This window comes from Oncorhynchus tshawytscha, linkage group LG24 (assembly GCF_018296145.1).
Source record: "Oncorhynchus tshawytscha isolate Ot180627B linkage group LG24, Otsh_v2.0, whole genome shotgun sequence".
Taxonomy (NCBI): Eukaryota; Metazoa; Chordata; class Actinopteri; order Salmoniformes; family Salmonidae; genus Oncorhynchus; species Oncorhynchus tshawytscha.
This window is the reverse complement of record NC_056452.1, coordinates 20,424,015-20,442,449: the sequence shown is the minus strand read 5'-3', so window position 1 is coordinate 20,442,449 and position 18,435 is coordinate 20,424,015. Positions and strand designations below refer to the sequence as shown.

Sequence of the window (18,435 nt, the reverse complement as noted above, 5' to 3'; positions counted from 1 at the left end):
ACAGTTTAACTAAATTAATTAGGCATTTCTAAATTCTATTCTCCAAGAATCAATGGGTAGGCCTATATCATTCATTTATAAATCCCCCAAAAATGTATGCCGCAACTACAGATTGCCACTTTAAGATTACGCCCCTTATCAATCCTATCAATCCAATATGTAATAAAATCACTATTTGACAGTGTGAAAAAATGTGGATATTGTAAAAACATTTTGACCTATAATAAAGCCTCAGGATGGCGCCAAAGTGCATAAAACTGATAGTCTCGCGATCTCTCTCAATTCAAGGGGCTTTGTTGGCATGGGAAACATATGTTTACATTGCCAAAGCAAGTGAAATGGATAAAGAAAAGTGAAATAAACAATAAAAAGTCAACAGTTAACAGTAAATAATCTCTCTCTCCCCCTCTCTCACACACATGCATGCACACATAAACACTAGCTACAATTGGTAAAATAATGGCAACAAGGTGTTGCTCCGTTCTAAAAACCCAAATCAAATATAAACTTCTGTGATATGCATATGCTTTATATTTATAGAATAATTTCCAACTAGACTGTTTGTCACTAGTTAGCACAGCCACAAAGTCAAAATTGTCTATATCCCAAAAATGCATGGTCTTAATTTAAGGTTTGTGTTAGGCATAAGGTTAGCTGTGTGGATAAGGTTGGGGTTAAGGTTAGGTTAAAAATCTGATTATAAGAAGAGAAATTGTAGAAATAGAAGGGGTTTAGCCATAATTATGACTTTGTGGCGACGATTAACTAGGCTAGCCTACACCTCTGCGGGTTCTTCTGACGTCATCCATATATTTCCCTCCAGTCTAGCCGATACAACATTTCCAGAGTTCTTTGCTGCTCTAGCCACTCGTGCGATGGTCACCATTGAACCGCCTTACATTTTACAATGTATCACAAACCAAGCTTGTTAACCGGAGTCTGTTTATCCTATTAATTTACTCTATCCCATTAACCTGCTGCCTTGGCGCCGCTGCATGGATAAGGGTACTACAGGGACTGGTAATTTGGAGAAATTATGGAAAAGACTAATGAATCAATGAAGTTGGGGGGAATAATCATTGTGCATTGATGTATTCCCAATGCATTATTAATAACGGATTAATATATAAGAATGGAACCAATTAAATCTTATTAATCTCATGAGATCATCTTTGACCAAAGACCTGATGAAGGAACTTGCCAGGACCAGTATGCCTACAGCGGAGATGGATCTGCGTCTGCTGAGGGCGCACCAAACAACCACTGCAACTTTGCCAATTCTGAGCCCCACGGAAAATGACACGACATGCGGGATGCAGATTCTCAGCCACGGGAATGTGGAGAAGGTTCTTATCGGAGGAGTTCTCACTGTGCTCACTTTGCTCACCATTTGCGGTAACTTACTTGTGGTGATATCCGTGTGCTTTGTGAAGAAGCTGAAGCAGCCCTCCAATTATCTCATCGTCTCCCTGGCGGTCGCGGACCTGTCTATAGCCGTGGCGGTGATGCCTTTTGTCAGCATCACGGACCTCATCGGGGGACAGTGGATCTTCGGACAGGTGTTCTGCAACGTTTTTATTGCCATGGACGTGATGTGTTGCACTGCATCAATCATGACCCTGTGTGTAATAAGCATAGACAGGTGAGTCAAGATGCAGTCTCGACTCCCTAATAAAACCAATAAATTGCAAATGTTCTTTTTGTCTTCCCCCAAATCATTATTTATCCAGGTTAGTCTCATAAGAAAAGTCAACAGCAATTAGCACCAATGAACAGACTTGCTTATGTTTTTTTTATTCAACCCTTGAGGAAACATTGAGAATGGATTATTGTATCTATACCAACCCTGTCAACCCTATACCAGGGGTGGCCAACCCTCCTCATCTTGAGTTTCTGGGCTGGGGGAAGGTGCAGGTTTTTACTGTAGCCCTGCTCTAACACACCTGCTTCTAATCAGCTGCTCATCAGGTCCTTGATTAGCATAATCAGGTGCGTTAGAGAAGGGCTGGAGCAAAAGCCTGCACTGCAGCAGGAAGATGGTTGGCCACCCTTTGATCTACAGTATACCAGGGGTATTCAACTCTTGCCCTACGAGGTCCAAAGCCTGCTGGTTTTCTGGTCTACCTGATAAATAATTGCACCCACCTGGTGTCCCAGGTAAGTCCGTCCCTGATTAGAGGGAACTGGCTTCACTGTGTTCTTTCATTGTTTCCCTCTAATCAGCTTCGAGGTCCATAGTTGAGTTTGAGGAATCTATACTATCCTGTGATTACTTTGTCAATCATATTACTTCCATCGGAGACTTCTCAATATTTAAAACAAATCTCTTTGCCGTTACAGGTACCTAGGCATAACTAAACCCTTGACCTACCCTGTGCGACAGAGTGGGAGATGCATGGCCAAAATAGTTCTGTCTGTGTGGCTACTGTCGGCCTCCATCACCCTTCCCCCGTTGTTCGGCTGGGCCCAGAACGTCAACGACGACAAGGTGTGTCTAATCAGCCAGGACGTGGGCTACACTATCTATTCCACCGCCGTCGCGTTCTACATCCCCATGTCGGTGATGTTGATGATGTACTACAACATCTACCGAGCGGCCAAGGTGAGTGCCGCCAAGCACACCATCCAAGGCTTCCCCAAGGTGGAGGACGAATGCAACAGTGTTGACTGCGTGGCCGCGGCCTTTAAGCTCCAGAAGGAGGTAGAGGAGTGCGCCAGTTTCTCTTGTCTGCTGAAGAACGACAGGAAGAACATCTCCATCTTCAAACGGGAACAGAAGGCGGCCGCCACCCTGGGCATCGTGGTGGGGGCCTTCTCCGTCTGTTGGCTGCCCTTCTTCCTTCTGTCCACGGCCAGGCCCTTCATCTGCGGGCCAGAGTGTAGCTGCGTTCCCCTCTGGGTGGAGAGGTTCCTGCTCTGGCTGGGCTACGCCAACTCCCTCATCAACCCCTTCATCTACGCCTTCTTCAACAGGGACCTGAGGACCACCTACCGTAACATCCTACTCTGCAGGTATAGGAACATCAACCGCAAACTCTCCGCCGCCAGCATGCACGAGGCCCTCAAACTGGCTGAGAGACCAGATCTGGTGATCTAGCTAGAACAGTGTTTCTTAAACTTCTCGTTTCACTCACAGAGACCGGCAAGCTATGGTTTGGATGAAAAATTGTATTTGACTAAATTGAGGCAGATAACCCTCTGGACCAGTCAGCAAACATTGCTCTAGACTGAGGAATCCTATTCAGTTCATGAGTAGAGGAAGGCTATATAAATGTATAGAAAATAACTGTTATTATTGTTCACACCTGGCACACACAAGAACATTAGCTCCACATTTTGTCAGGTTATTGGGACAGACCCAAACCATGCGTCAGATTACAATCTTCCCTCAATCAATTATTTTCAATTGAGTGTTCTGATAGGCATTCTGAATGGCTGTTCTTCTGCATTTTAGAGCACACTGTCAGAAATTAAATGTTAGATGACGGTGAAATGCAGAGAACATTTTTAGATAGCATGGCACACTCTGATGTATTGGATGAGAGGACAAATAATAGGCTATGGCTGTGGTAGGACAAATGACGCCGTCATGTTATTTTGTTAGATATATCACTGTGTATTTGGTACTTGAAATTGAAAATCACACTCGATGCATAAAGTTTGTGTGAGAAATGTATTTTAAAAAATAAGAAGAAGAAACATTTTAAAGTTCAACAATATGCACCACAGATGGTGAGCCATGGTTCCAGTTATGTATATTGAGTAACAGGAAAATTTGTTTTATGGTGTGTTCAATGAACCACCTTCGAAACCATTTGTGAAATTGTAACTATTATGTGTAGAATTTTGACCAAACTCAGTCATGCAACACAATTATGTTAGTAACATATTTATATGAGCTTGACAGTTGGTCATATGGACATATTTCGTCAAATGTACCATGCACTTTAGAGCATAACTAGTTTGGAGCCTTCAGCAGGGCACTTAGCCCTAATTGCTCCTGTTAGTCGCTCTGGATAAGAGCATCTGCTAAATGACTCAAATGTACATGTTGATATGTTAAGGATTGGGATTAACCCTTCATTGTACAGCACATACTGTGAATATATTTGATCAATGTATTACTATTTGATCAGTCATTAAGCTAGGGCTTTTTCAAGTATACTGAAATATTCAATGTTCAATGTATATTCAAGTATATTGTAGAGAAAAACCTTATGTTGATAGGGATGACATTGGCCAAGGTTGACTAGGGTGAATAGTGGTACATAAATGTTTGATTGCAATTGTTTTGATTTGTTCATTTATTCCAGATGTTTTTATTTTTTTTATTTAAATAGCATATCTGAGAACGAGAAGGAACAGGTTGTACAGTATTTAGGAACATTATATATTTTTAGTAGTAGTTCTTGTTCTACCTTAAAGTTTTGCGTTACATTATTGATAAAATCTAACTATTAGAAATGTTTATATTTTATGTCAAAATACACTAGGTCAACACATCATGCTACAACTCTAAATTGTGTTAATTTGACAGTGACGTGCTAGACTCTGTGCTTGTTTCATGCCAAAGCTCAGTCAAACACCGTAGTAAATGTTGAAGCACCAAAAGGAACAGAATGTACTAGAAGAGACCAGAGGATCATAGATGATCACACGCTTTCATTTGGATTTGGAAACATGCTGGGCTGGCCTCAACAGGGGGGATCAGTATTATTATTATAACCAAGGCATTAATTGTCTTGCTAGGGGGGAGGCACTTGACATCAGGGAACCCACAGCTTCCACGTGAGTCATTGCATCTGAAGCAATTGGCTTGGCTATTTCTTTGAAGTGGTATTTGTTTTGAGGTGTGAATCATAGACCAGCGAGGGATAGCTTAACTTATAGTATTTGTATTATCTTGTGGTTAAATCTAAAACGTTCCTCTTGTGCACCCTGTGGATCAGCAACAAAAAAAAGCAATTAGGATTTCGACAAATCTGGTGTAAGGGAGGATTTTAGATCGCTCCATTCTCCCGTGCTAAGATGTGAACAGAGCTACCATTGAAACACATAGAAACTTAAAACAACTATGGCATCATGATGAGGCCGTGGAACTGAAAGATACTACCACAGATATTACCACAACACGAAAACCACATGGGAGAACTATTAAAGCCATTTACATAGCTTTCCAAAGGAAAGACACAAGGAAAAAGTAATGGGATTGCATGAGGACTGACAAAAATACAGCAATAGAAGTTGAAGCCCCTACAATGAATCTGCCTCTGATAATAAGCAGGCTTTGCACACTCTCCGGCCTTTTATTGCCAAAGCAGACATCAGGGAGAGTCCTCTCTGAGTAAATTAAATGTATATCCGGCTACAGTGACGGTCGCATCACTGAGTCAGTCAGGATAATGGAACCAGGGCGTACAAACAATGACCTTGAGGTTTCTCGTCCGTCGGGTTCCTAGATGCACTCTAACCATAAATCAGAGATTCTGACACCTCTGAATTACCCTTTCAAATGGATCGTCCTCTTAAATTACTCAATGATATGTCCTTTTCAATGACCCAACGCTAACCTGACCAGTTCTAAAAAGAGAAGGAAAGCCACAGAATTGAGCTGAGGATACAGGTTGTTTCCATTTGTGCTTCTTTAAGGGGTAATTCTCAGTGATAATGGGTGGGTGGGAGTACTGGATGGACATTGCATTCCTGAGAAATTGCTCTACCTGGTGGGTCCTTGTTTTTTAAAACTTTTGCTAATAACTACCCCAATGATGAACACTTTTAAAGAACCCTAAATGTTGAATTAGGGTGGTCCACAGTCCACACTGAATCAGTTTATCTATAAAATCCCAGAATTTTCTAAATGGTTTATTTATTTATTATTCCCCTGGGTACAATTTGAAATACTTCCTTTGTCTTGTCAGAGTAAATCAGGAGTTCTCATTGCAATATACTTAATAGATTGTCCATGAAATACTTTTAATAATTGTATCTGTGCTTATAATCCCTCAAATGGCAAGGTCACGTTCCCTGAAATGTACCTCATCTCTCTTTCACTAAAATGAATGTAACACTTTTGGCGTATGGACAGACATCCAAAGAATGAAAGTGGCTTTTAAACCTCCTAGTCAATAGCAAATTCAAGGTATTGTAACTACTCTTGCTATGAAATATCTACTGAAATGAATGGACACTGTGACCAGAGAGCGTACAACTCCGAACCTTGTGTCTTACATATGAAACCCACACGAAAAAGATGTTCACTGAAGACCTTGAGAAGATTTGAAAGGACAGATTCAACTCTGAGGCTGTGGTTTTTTTAGGCACCCCAATTCTGATGAGAATTGGCCTGCTTGTGGAAACGCAGCCTGAGTGGCCTGGGTGTTTACCTCCAGATAGGGCTCCGGCACACTGAATAATCCACCGCAGATAAATTACATCTGTATATTCATAGGCAAGCTGTTTAAACTCCAATGTTTATAATACACTGTAAATTGGCTGATTTTCTTGTCACATTTCATTTAAAGCTTCACCTACAGCATATGGCTCCACCTTTTGTATCTGTGCACATGCAGATTTTCAGCACAGATATGCACATTCAAGGTATAATTGCAGTATGACAAATGGCATACCATGAAACAGCACGTCAAATGAAATCCTCTCTGTGGGGAAAAATAACATGATATTGCTCATTACTGTCTCCTCGCTGGAATTTCCTGCCATCTTTCTGATTTACCTTTCCACAGGCAGCGTCACAAAATCCTGTTCCAGTGTAGACTATTTTATGCTCTAACTTCTCACTCTAATAGGCATCCTAATGAATCAATATTCTAATTAGAATTAAGAATTGGATTTAAAGCTAACAATTAATAAAGGGGAAGTTGGGGTTTAACTTGAATAAAAAGCCTTTGGACGCCTGGTGCATGGACTTCCTGGAGCAGCGTCTTCCTGGAGCAGCGTCTGCTTTAATGATTTATAAACAGTATACATTAGAGTGACACACAGGGGGCGCTGTTTTGAAGTCACCACGCCTCTTTTTACGACTCCTCCACCATTGTAATTTTTTTTATTTTGGAAGCCTCCAGAAAGGCGTTTATTAATGTATACATTCGTTTTTTCTACTTGTATTATATTAAAGACACCTTAATGCATACGTTTAAATTATATTATGTGAGCTTAACATACAAATAAATAAAAAATATAGAAACATTTTCATAAAAGTATAATTTTTGGAGCGTGTTAATATTAATGTACACACAACAACAACTAAAATACTTAAATACATTTCATTTTGTCTTGCAAACATTTAATTGAAATACTGTAGATTTCCATTCATTCCAATGGAGGACTGCTCCTACTGGGGAGTGCCAAATTATGGCAGATAGGTAGTTTCAAAGACTCTCATTGGCCAATACATAGCATAAGCAATCTAGTGTTTATATACTGTACATCATTGGTCTACTCCCCTCCACCCATGGTGGGTGAGCTAAACATGGGCAGACCCTGGTTCTCAGAGACAAAGCAATTTCAGGTCCAGTAAATCATAGTCCTGTGGAATATTCTCCCATGCATTTAAACAAGCAGGTGTCTGTATTAACAGACCACCACTATCAGAGTTCTGACACACAAATTGGACATGTGAGCTCACCAAAGACTCTTTTAGCTCAAGAAAGAGGAAGGTGACACTGTTTGTGGGGATCGGCAGATAGAGGGTGTAGGCTACATGCTACCAGTCATCATCATCATTAACATTGGATCAGTGTGGGAGGGGGACACACTGGTAGCAACACCTTCTGTGAACCGTGAGCAACATGCACTGGGGGGAGAAACATTGCGATACATTGCATTCTGAAAGTATTCAGACCCCTTTACTTTTTCCACATTTTGTTACGTTACAGCCTTATTATAAAATGGATCAAATAGTTTTTTCTCCTCTTCAATCTACACACAATACCCCATAATGACAAAGCGAAAACAGGTTTTTATAAATTTGAGCAAATATATAAAATTAAAAAAAATGGAAATATCTTATTGACATAAGTATTCAGACCCTTTGCTATGAGACTCTAAATAGAGCTCAGGTGCATGCTGTTTCCATTTATCATCCTTGAGATGCTTCTACGACTTGATTGGAGTCCACCTGTGGTAAATTCAATTGATTGGACATGATTTGGAAAGGCACACACCTGTCTATATAATGTCCCACAGTTGACAGTGAATGTCTGAGCAAAAACCAAGACATGAGGTCAAAGGAATTGTCCGTAGAGCTCCGAGACAAGATTGTGTCGAGGCAAAGATCTGGGGAAGGGTACCAAAACATTTCTGCAGCATTGATGATCCCTGAGAACACAGTGGCCTCCATTACTCTTAATTGGTAGAACCTTAGAACCGCCTAGACTCTTCCTAAAGCTTGCCACCCGGCCAAACGGAGTAATCGGGGAAGAAGGGCCTTGGTCAGGGAGGTGAAGGACTCTCAGACAATGAGAAGTGATTCTCAGACAATGAGAAACAAGATTCTCTAGTCTGATGACACCAAGAAAAAAAAAGTGAAATATCACATTTACATAAGTATTCATGCCCTTTATTCAGTACTTTGTTGAAGCACCTTTGGCAGCATTTACAACCTCGAGTCTTCTTGGGTATGAGGCTACAAGCATGGCACACCTGTATTTGGGGAGTTTCTCCTGTTCTTCTCTGCAGATCCCGCTCAAGCTCTGTCAGGTTGGTTGGGGAGCGTCGCTGCACAGCTATTTTCAGGTCTCTCCAGAGATGTTCATTCGGGTTCAAGTCCAGGCTCTGGCTGGGCCACTCAAGGGCATTCAGAGGGTGTCCCGAAGCCACTCCTGCGTTGTCTTGGCTGTGTGCTATGGGTTGTTGTCCTGTTGGAAGGTGAACCTTCACCCCAGTCTGAGGTCCTGAGTGCTCTGGAGCAGGTTTTCATCAAGGATCTCTCTGTACTTTGCTCCGTTCATCTTTGCCTCGATCCCGACTAGTCTCCCAGTCCCCGCAGCTGAAAAACATCCACACAGCATGTTGCTTCCACCACCATGCATCACCATAGGGATAGTGCCAGGTTTCCTCCAGACGTGATGCTTGGCATTCAGGCCAAAGAGTTATGCATAGTTATGCACGCTCAAGTTTTTCACAATAAAAAATATTTTGCATCTTCAAAGTAGTAGGCATGTTGTGTAAATCAAATGATACAACCCCCCAAAAAACTATTTTAATTCCAGGTTGTAAGGCAACAAAATAGGAAAAATGCCAAGGGGGTGAATACTTTCACAAGCCACTGTATATCACAGGCGGCCGGTGGCACCTTAATTTGGGAGAACGGGTTCATAGTAATGGCTGGAATGGAATTAATGGAATGGTATCAAACATATGATTTCCATTTGTTTGATACCATTTCATTCACTCCGTTCCAGACATTATCATGAGCAGTCCTCCCCTCAGCAGCCTCCTGTGATTAATACAACTCAAATGGAGGGAAATCATCCAAGTGTCTCTAGACCTTAATATCTCCTTACATGACACAACATGCCTGAAACCTCCCAGGCCTCTTTGTGACTGTCCACATGTCCAGTGTCTTACTGCCACCCTCTGTCCTCTGCCCTGAGGGGTCATGTCATTAGTGTCAGACTGGGAGGGATATCTGAGAGAAACTTTGACAGTAGGCAGGTTTCTATTGACCCAGGTTTATGTGATGAAAGCAATGTTCCAAAAAAATATAATTGTGTAATGGAACCAGCAGATATGAGACATTTTCTAGAGATCAACAACATTTTTATCCTGTTTGACAGGGTTGGATGATTGTTATTTTGTCGAGCTTTTCTTGATTTCTTTCCTTATCTTCATTCAGGGCTCCCGAGAAGCGCAGCGGTCTAAGGCACTGCATCTCAGTGATTGGGAGTCCCATAGTGCGGCGCACAATTGGCCCAGCGTTGTCCGGGTTTGGCCGGTGTAGGCCGTCAATGTAAATAGGAATTTGTTCAACTGACTTGCCTAGTTAAATTAAGGTTAAATAAATAAACAATTGCGACAAATGATGATGGAAACTGTGTTTTTCGAATAAATGATGATTGCCGAATCATTTGAGGGGCACGTAATGTCATGCATAACTATAAAACTCCACTCCTCAGTTCATTTGAAACGCCTACTTCGTACAAAATAAAAAATGCAAACTATAAAAAAAATAATGTTTCTTTGCAGGACAAGGATTGTCCTGACTTTCAATAATGCCCTGCTTTTCTGGTTGGCTGGATGCAAGTTTCACCATCCACTTATTTCCGATCTGCAGGAAGTACAAGTTTCACCATGGCGATACATTCAGGTACATGGGAAGTATTAGAATATGGCAAATATTAGTCAGTTATTGCATTCTATCCATTCTGGCTTTCTCGGGCTTCCTGAGACATAAAACAGATAGGTAGGAGGGGATACAGGCTGTAGCCAATTTATTTACGCGCAATTTGTCTAAATGGGTAACGGAAACGCTTCAACCACTACATTTTTATTCGACACTAGTTTTTTTTTCTCTCGGTGAGATGCCATTACGTACAGCTGTTTTTAAATGCACCCTAGCATGCCATTGTCGCATCTATTTTCTATGCGATCCTTCTAAATGTCTACAAAAAAAACGAGTGCACAAGTTAATGGAAACCTAGCTGTGATTAATTCCAGAGGACAAAAGTTAGAGATAAACGGCTGACAGCAATTTAAAAAGAAAATATCCTTGCTGGTTTATGCTACTCTCGTCTGCTGAAGGTAATGCACTCAGCACATCTGTAATTCATCCGCATTGAATTCATCACATTTGGAACCATCGCTTTAAAAAAAAATGTAGGCGTGAACAGGATTCATTTGATGATTTATTGAAATACACAAGGGACTGCTAGACTAGTTGAAAAAGGCATATTTGTGATGAGTCCAATAGGACAACTAATTTAATCCTATTCAGAGACAGAGAGAGCATAACTACATGCACTCTTCCAAGATAATAATTTCCTCCAGGCAATAGCATGTCAATTCAACGTCAAAATGCTCAGCAGTGGTAGGTATTCAGGCATTAATTCATATCAGATGGCATGATCAGCTGATAGCCTATTTAAATTATAGGTCCTTCAACTTCTTCAAGATGTTTGTTGGATAGCAGAGATCACAGTTCTAATTATCCCATCTTGTCACTCTGGTTTCTGGACAGCCCCATCAACTGAGACACTGCAGGCTACCGAGACCAAATATATATATTCATTTACGAGCTCTACTATTCTATATTTCATAACCAATACCATTTTTTTTACCACATTGAAATTGCCGGTAAAATGTACGTATCAAATCTAGACAGTAAATGCATAAAATGTAATAGAAAGTAGCACTTCCTTATCACTTGTGTATCATTTTAATGAGGAAACTTGGTGAAACAGAGTTCCTCCACACAGCATACAGCAAGCAGCCTGTTCTCACACATCCCTGTGGAATCCTAATCAGACTGCGGACAACAGCATGACAAGGTTGTTACAGACCCCTCCCCCCAGTGTCCAATTCCACCTTAACAAATTCCGATCGTGACCGCATAACCGCTGACCCACTAGCAGAGATGCAACAAATGCCTCAACAAAAACATTAATCAGTGTGGTGGGGCACCTGTGCTTTGCTGTGCTCCGTCTGACTGTGAGCCTTGTTTGAATATCAGGCGACCTAATTTGGACTCAACATGCATCCTCAGGGAGACGTTTACAGGGCTAGTGTATGAGCAATTAACATGGCCTGCATTTCTATAGACTTTTAAAAGGCTCTCCCGCTTTGCTGCTTGGTAGAATTCAGTGTTAATTGGGCTATTTCTGTATCTACAAACACTAATTTAGTTTGTAGAACGCAATTAAACACTACATAAGCAAATAAATAAAAACAGGTCTTGAATAATACTGTAGCTAGTTTCATGCAACTGTGCCCGATTGCATAAAACACCTGACCCCTGGGTGCTGTTGGGCGGTGGTTTAAAATAGTATTCAAAGCGAAAGGCTCTACGTTGCCCTACTTTGTGGACCTGTAACTAACCCTAATTGGAGCGCAGCTCTTGTTTACCTTCTCTCTCTGAGCTCAAGGACTTTGCTCAGATTGACAACGTGACAAGGCTAATGTCCAGGATTACAGCTGGCAGGTTTATAGTTTAAATTATGAACTGGATGGTTCGAGCCCTGAATGTTGATTGGCTGACAGCCGTGGTATATCAGACCGTATAACACGGGTATGACAAAGCATGTATTTTTACTGCTCTAAATACGTTGGTAACCAGTTTATAATAGCAGTAAGGCACCTCGGGGGTTTGTGGTATATGGCCAATATATCACGGCTAAGGCCTGTATCCAGGCACTCAGTGGTGCACATAAGAACGGCCCTTAGCCGTGGTATATTGGCCATATACCACAAACACCCGAGGTGCCTTATTGCTAAATCAGACACCTCTATAAAACATCCTCGCCGTGCATGTTTTTCAATGAGACAGCAAGAGGTCTGATTATTCAACACACATCAGGAGCCAACGGAAAGCTTAAAGTGGCAATGTGTAACTTTTTGGGCGACCTGACAAAATTCACATAGAAATGTGAGTTATAGATCTATCATTCTACTTGAAAGCAAGTCTAAGAAGCAGTAGTTCTGTTCTATGTGCGCTATTTCTATGCTTCCCGTTTTGTTTTTACCTCTTTTACTTTCGGGTTTTGTGCGCCAGCTTCAACTTTAGTTTTGTAAACCAGCTTCAAACAGCTGAAACAACTATATTTGTGGGTATGGAAAATATATTTCACACCGGTTTAAATGGTACAATGACTCTATACACTATATTAACTTATTTTGTCACATAAACTGAAATTAGGCACACTATTAGAGTTTTAGCAACCAGGAAATGGCGGAGCGATTTCTGAATAGTGAAACTCTAATATCCGCTCAAAAAGACAAGTTCCAAACATCAAATGTGTCAACAGTTTACAGCAGAGGAAGTGTCAGCGTTAGAGATGTGTGCAGAATCAGAGTGCGAGGAGGAATCAAGGAATCTTCATTGACATGGCACTTGCATGACTGAGGATGGATATCAGCAGTACCTGATTGCTCAGGGGCCCATAAATCATCATAGCTGTTATGCTCTCTGGGAACTCTTGTCCTAGGGATTATTGCAGTGAGTGAAAGATTCTAACAACTGATACTGGTGGGCTAGTGGCTGTAGCCAAACTCTGCTGCCATAGGTATGAATGAGGAGGCCTGCAATGTCGCTCTGAGGACAGACTTGATTTGGCAGATTGATTCATGATGAACAAATCAAAGTTTATTTGTCACGCGCGCCAAATACAACAGGTGTAGTAGACCTTACAGTGAAATGCTTACTTACAGGCCCTAACCAACAGTGCAATTTAAAAGAGGTATTAGGTGAACAATAGATAAGAAATAAAAACAACAGTAAAAAGGCAGTGAAAAACAACAGTAGAGAGGCTGTATACAGTAGTGAGGCTATAACAGTAGAGAGGCTGTATACAGTAGAGAGGCTATAACAGTAGTGAGGCTATATACAGGCACCAGTTAGTCAGGCTGATTGAGGTAGTATGTACATGTAGGTATGGTTAAAGTGACTATGCAGATATAAAAACATTGCCCAGTTCCATGGATGAAACATCCATTTCAATAAAAATAGCCTTGTACTTTAGCTATAAAGTCCTCCAAGTGACTTCAAATCAAGTAGACTACTACACTGAGGTATATTGGGAAATTACATTAAGGTAAGGGAATCCCGACTCTTCTTAAATGACCATCATGCAAATGACAAGGTCAGCACATCCCATCTTTATTGCCATAAGCAATCTCGACGTTTCAACCCAAAGCTTTCTCAAATCACTTTCAAATGCATCAGCAAACATTTCCCCTGCATTTTTAGCCAAAAAATAATCAACTGTCACGGAGTTATTACTTGGTAATAGAATTGAGACATTTTCAATCTTGAAATGGAATGACTGGGCAAATTAGACGAGGGGCTCCTATAGAATCAAACTCAATCCCCGAACTCAGGACACGGACATGACTCCTCAACTCCAAATGCCTGTTCACCGGTCTAACGTGAAAAGCCAATTTAATTCCCAATTTATTTGTTGGATGACAGACAGGTTATATTGTATGCAGCTATTGCAGTCCAATATTCAGAGTAAACCAGAACTACTGTATGTTTACCCTGATATGTTCATAGAGGGTCTGAAATTTCTCCCCTAAGAAAATGTATGATACAATTCATTTCTATTGCTACTCTTTTTACTTGTTTCATTTTTCCTAAAATGTTGTATTTCCAGGAGGTTGGGGGTGGGGATAAAAAAAATACATATCTATTTGCACTTTAGGAAATATCAATAAAACCAATGGGGGGGAAGGGGTTAACAAAACCTCTCAACATTGAAACTCCTACATCAATTATTCTAACCCTGAAAAGCATTCCAACCAACATAGCTCATGCATTTGTAATAGGTTTTCACCCCGACCCCGCCATTCTGGAAACATCTTTCCCAAAGTTATGGATCATGTTCTGAGTGCCTGTTATTTTACGCACATATTTTTTCTAAGTAGCTACTGTGCACACTCACCCACTCTTCACCCACCCAATTGGCGCAGCATCGTCCAGGTTAGGGGAGGGTTTGGCCGGCCTGAATGTCCTTGTCCCATCGCGCTCTAGTGACTCCTTGTGGTGGGCCGGACGTATGCACTCTGACATCGGGCTCCAGCTGTATGGTGTTTCCTCCAACAAATTGGTGCAGCTGGCTTCCGGGTTAAGCGAGCAGTGTGTCAAGAAGCAGTGCGGTTTGTGTTTCAGAGGACGCATGGCTCTCGAACTTTGCCTCTCCCGAGTCCATAAGGGAATTGCCGCGATGGGACAAGATTGTAACTACCAATTGGGGAGAAAAAGGGGTAAAAAGTAAAAATAAAAATGTTGACTATATGAACTTATGTGAAAGTACATAAAGATTTGACTGTAATTGATTGCAAGTTTCTGCAGATGATCTTCACCAACTTCATCCTGCAGCCATCGCCTGCATTGTGGGATGCTCTTTTGTCAACTAATCATTAGGGTGTTTTTGTTTGACCCCTACGAATGTGACATGACTAAAACAGGAACCAACTTTTCAGTGATTCAATGTATACAGTAGATATATAAACTCAGCAAAAAAAAGAAACATACTCTCACTGTCAACTGCGTTTATTTAAAGAAAACTTAACATGTTTAAATATTTGAGTGAACATAACAAGATTCAACAACTGAGACATAAACTGAACAAATTCCACAGACATGTGACTAACAGAAATTGAATAAGGGTCAAAATCAAAAGTAACAGTCAGTATCTAGTGTGGCCACCAGCTGCATTAAGTACTGCAGTGCATCTCCTCCTCATGGACTGCACCATATTTGCCTGTTCTTACTGTGAGATGTTATCCCACTCTTCCACCAAGGCACGAGCAAGTTCCCGGACATTTCTGGGGGGAATGGCCCTAGCCCTCACCCTCCGATCCAACAGGTCCCAGACGTGCTCAATGGGATTGAGATCCGGGCTCTTCGCTGGCCATGGCAGAACACTGACATTCCTGTCTTGCAGGAAATCACGCACAGAATGAGCAGTGTGGCTGGTGGCATTGTCATGCTGGAGGGTCATGTCAGGATGAGCCTGCAGGAAGGGTACCACATGAGGGAGGAGGATGTCTTCCCTGTAACGCACAGCATTGCGATTGCCTGCAATGACAACAAGCTCAGTCCAATGATGACCAGACCATGACAGACCCTCCACCTCCAAATCGATCCTGCTCTGCTCCCGCTCCGTGTAACACTCATTCCTCTGATGATAAATGCAAATCCGACCATCACCCCTGGTGAAACAAAACCACGACTTGTCACTAAAGAGCACTTTTTGCCAGTCCTGTCTGGTCCAGCAATGGTGGGTTTGTGCCCAGAGGTGACGTTGTTGCCGGTGATGTCTGATGAGGACCTGCCTTACAATAGGCCTACCAGGCCTCAGTCCAGCCTCTCTCAGCCTATTGCGGACAGTCTGAGCACTGATGGAGGGATTGTGCGTTCCTGGTGTAACTCAGGCAGTTGTTGTTGCCATCCTGTACCTGTCCCACAGGTGTGATGCTCGGATGTACCGATCCTGTGCAGGTGTTGTTACACGTGGTCTGCCACTGCGAGGACGATCATCTGTCTGTCCTGTCTCCCTGTAGCGCTGTCTTAGGCGACTCACAGTCTGGACATTGCAATGTATTGCTGTGGCCACATTTGCAGTTCTCATGCCTCCTTGCAGCACACCTAAGGCAAATTCATGCAGATGAGCAGGGACACTGGGCATCTTTCTTTTGGTCTTTTTCAGAGTCAGTAGAAAGGCCTCTTTAGTGTCCTAAGTTTTCATAACTGTGACCTTAATTGCCTACCGTCTGTAAGCTTATAGTGTCTAAACGACCATTCCACAGGTGCATGTTAATTAATTGTTTATGGATCATTGAACAAGCATGGGAAACAGTGTTTAAACCCTTTACAATGAAGATATGTGAAGTTATTTGGATTTTTACGAATTATCTTTGAAAGACAGGTTCCAGAAAAATTGACGTTTCTTTTTTTGCTGAATTTACAAATTAATGTGATATTTGAGGCTCTCTCGCCAATTGATTGTACAATGAACACACATATGATTTCAGTTTGTAAGTGTGTGATATGGGGGTTGGAGACATTACAAAGAAACACTTTTATAAACAATGGCAACACTGCCATGTTGCAGTGAGCCTTGCTTTTGGAAAACCACATCAGTGTCTGACTTTCGCCTGTTGCAGATGCACCTCCCCTGACTGCAGACTTCGACTTTCGTCTGCAGTCGGTTTGCTTCAGCCTTACCACTCAAATGAGCATTACAGCCCCATATTTCTGAACAGCTGAAATAAAAACCCTGCAGCGATCTGAACGAACATTCAAGGCCATTATGAAGGCTTCAACTTTCTTTGTCTTTTGTAAGAGATACTGCAGTTGCACAAGCAGGGCGCAGTCCCTACACATTGCATAGGAGCTTAAAAACAAGCTGTGTTTTGTGTGATGATGTAGGTAGGCTAATCTGTGTAGTTGCTGCCATATCGTAGCCACTAGCCAGAGTTGCTGAAAAATAACTACTACTTACAGTGCCTTCAGAAAGTATTCATACCCCTTGACCTTTTCCACATTTGTGGAACCTGAATTTAAAATGGATAAAATTATTCAAAAAATATTCCCAAAAATGCATCCTGCTTGCAAAAAAGGCACTAAAGTAAAACTGCAGAAAATGTGGCAAAGAAATAAACTTTATGGCCTGAATACAAAGTGTTATTTTTGGGGGAAAATCCATCATAACAACTCACTAAGTACCACTCTTCATATTTTCAAGCATGGTGGTGGCTGCATCATGTTATGTGTATGATTTACATCGACAAGGGACTAAGGAGTTTTTAGGATGAAAATAAATGGAATAGAGCTAAGCACAGGCAAAAAAAAGCTGGTACAGTCTGCTTTCCAACAGACACTGGGAGACAAATTCACCTTTCAGCAGGGCAATAATATAAAACACAAAGCCAAATATAAACAGGAGTTGCTTACTAAGACAACATTGAATGTTCCTGAGTGGCCTAGTTCCAGTTCTGACTTAAATCGGCTTGAAAATATATGGCAAGACTTGAAAATGGCTGTCTAGTATTGATCAACAACAAACTATGCAGAGCTTGAAGATTATTAGTTAAAAACAATGTGCGAATGTTGTACAATCCAGGTATGTAACGCTCTTAGAGACCTACCCAGAAAGACTCACAATCCAGGTATGTAACGCTCTTAGAGACCTACCCAGAAAGACTCACAATCCAGGTATGTAACGCTCTTAGAGACCTACCCAGAAAGACTCACAATCCAGGTATGTAACGCCCTTAGAGACCTACCCAGAAAGACTCACAATCCAGGTATGTAACGCTCTTAGAGACCTACCCAGAAAGACTCACAATCCAGGTATGTAACGCTCTTAGAGACCTACCCAGAAAGACTCACAATCCAGGTATGTAACGCTCTTAGAGACCTACCCAGAAAGACTCACAATCCAGGTATGTAACGCTCTTAGAGACCTACCCAGAAAGACTCACAATCCAGGTATGTAACGCTCTTAGAGACCTACCCAGAAAGACTCACAATCCAGGTATGTAACGCTCTTAGAGACCTACCCAGAAAGACTCACAGTTGTAATAGCTGCCAAATGTTGTTCTGTTTACTCAGGGCTGTGAATACTTATGTAAATTAGATATTTACAGTTGAAGCCGGAAGTTTACATACACCTTAGCCAAATACATTTAAACTCAGTTTTTCACAATTCCTGACATTTAATCCTAGTAAAAATTCCCTGTCTTAGGTAGGTTAGG

The 18,435-nt window shown here is 41.5% G+C and overlaps 1 protein-coding gene across 1 annotated transcript; it reads left to right on the top strand.

The window, feature by feature from the left end:
* The first annotated feature begins 701 nt into the window (after positions 1-701).
* Positions 702-4,502, top strand: LOC112223455 (5-hydroxytryptamine receptor 7-like). Its single transcript, XM_024386472.2, has 2 exons — positions 702-1,642; positions 2,341-4,502. The coding sequence occupies exons 1-2, from the start codon at positions 1,161-1,163 to the stop codon at positions 3,095-3,097; spliced, it is 1,239 nt and encodes a 412-aa protein (XP_024242240.1). The 5' UTR covers positions 702-1,160; the 3' UTR covers positions 3,098-4,502.
* The last annotated feature ends 13,933 nt before the right edge of the window (positions 4,503-18,435 follow it).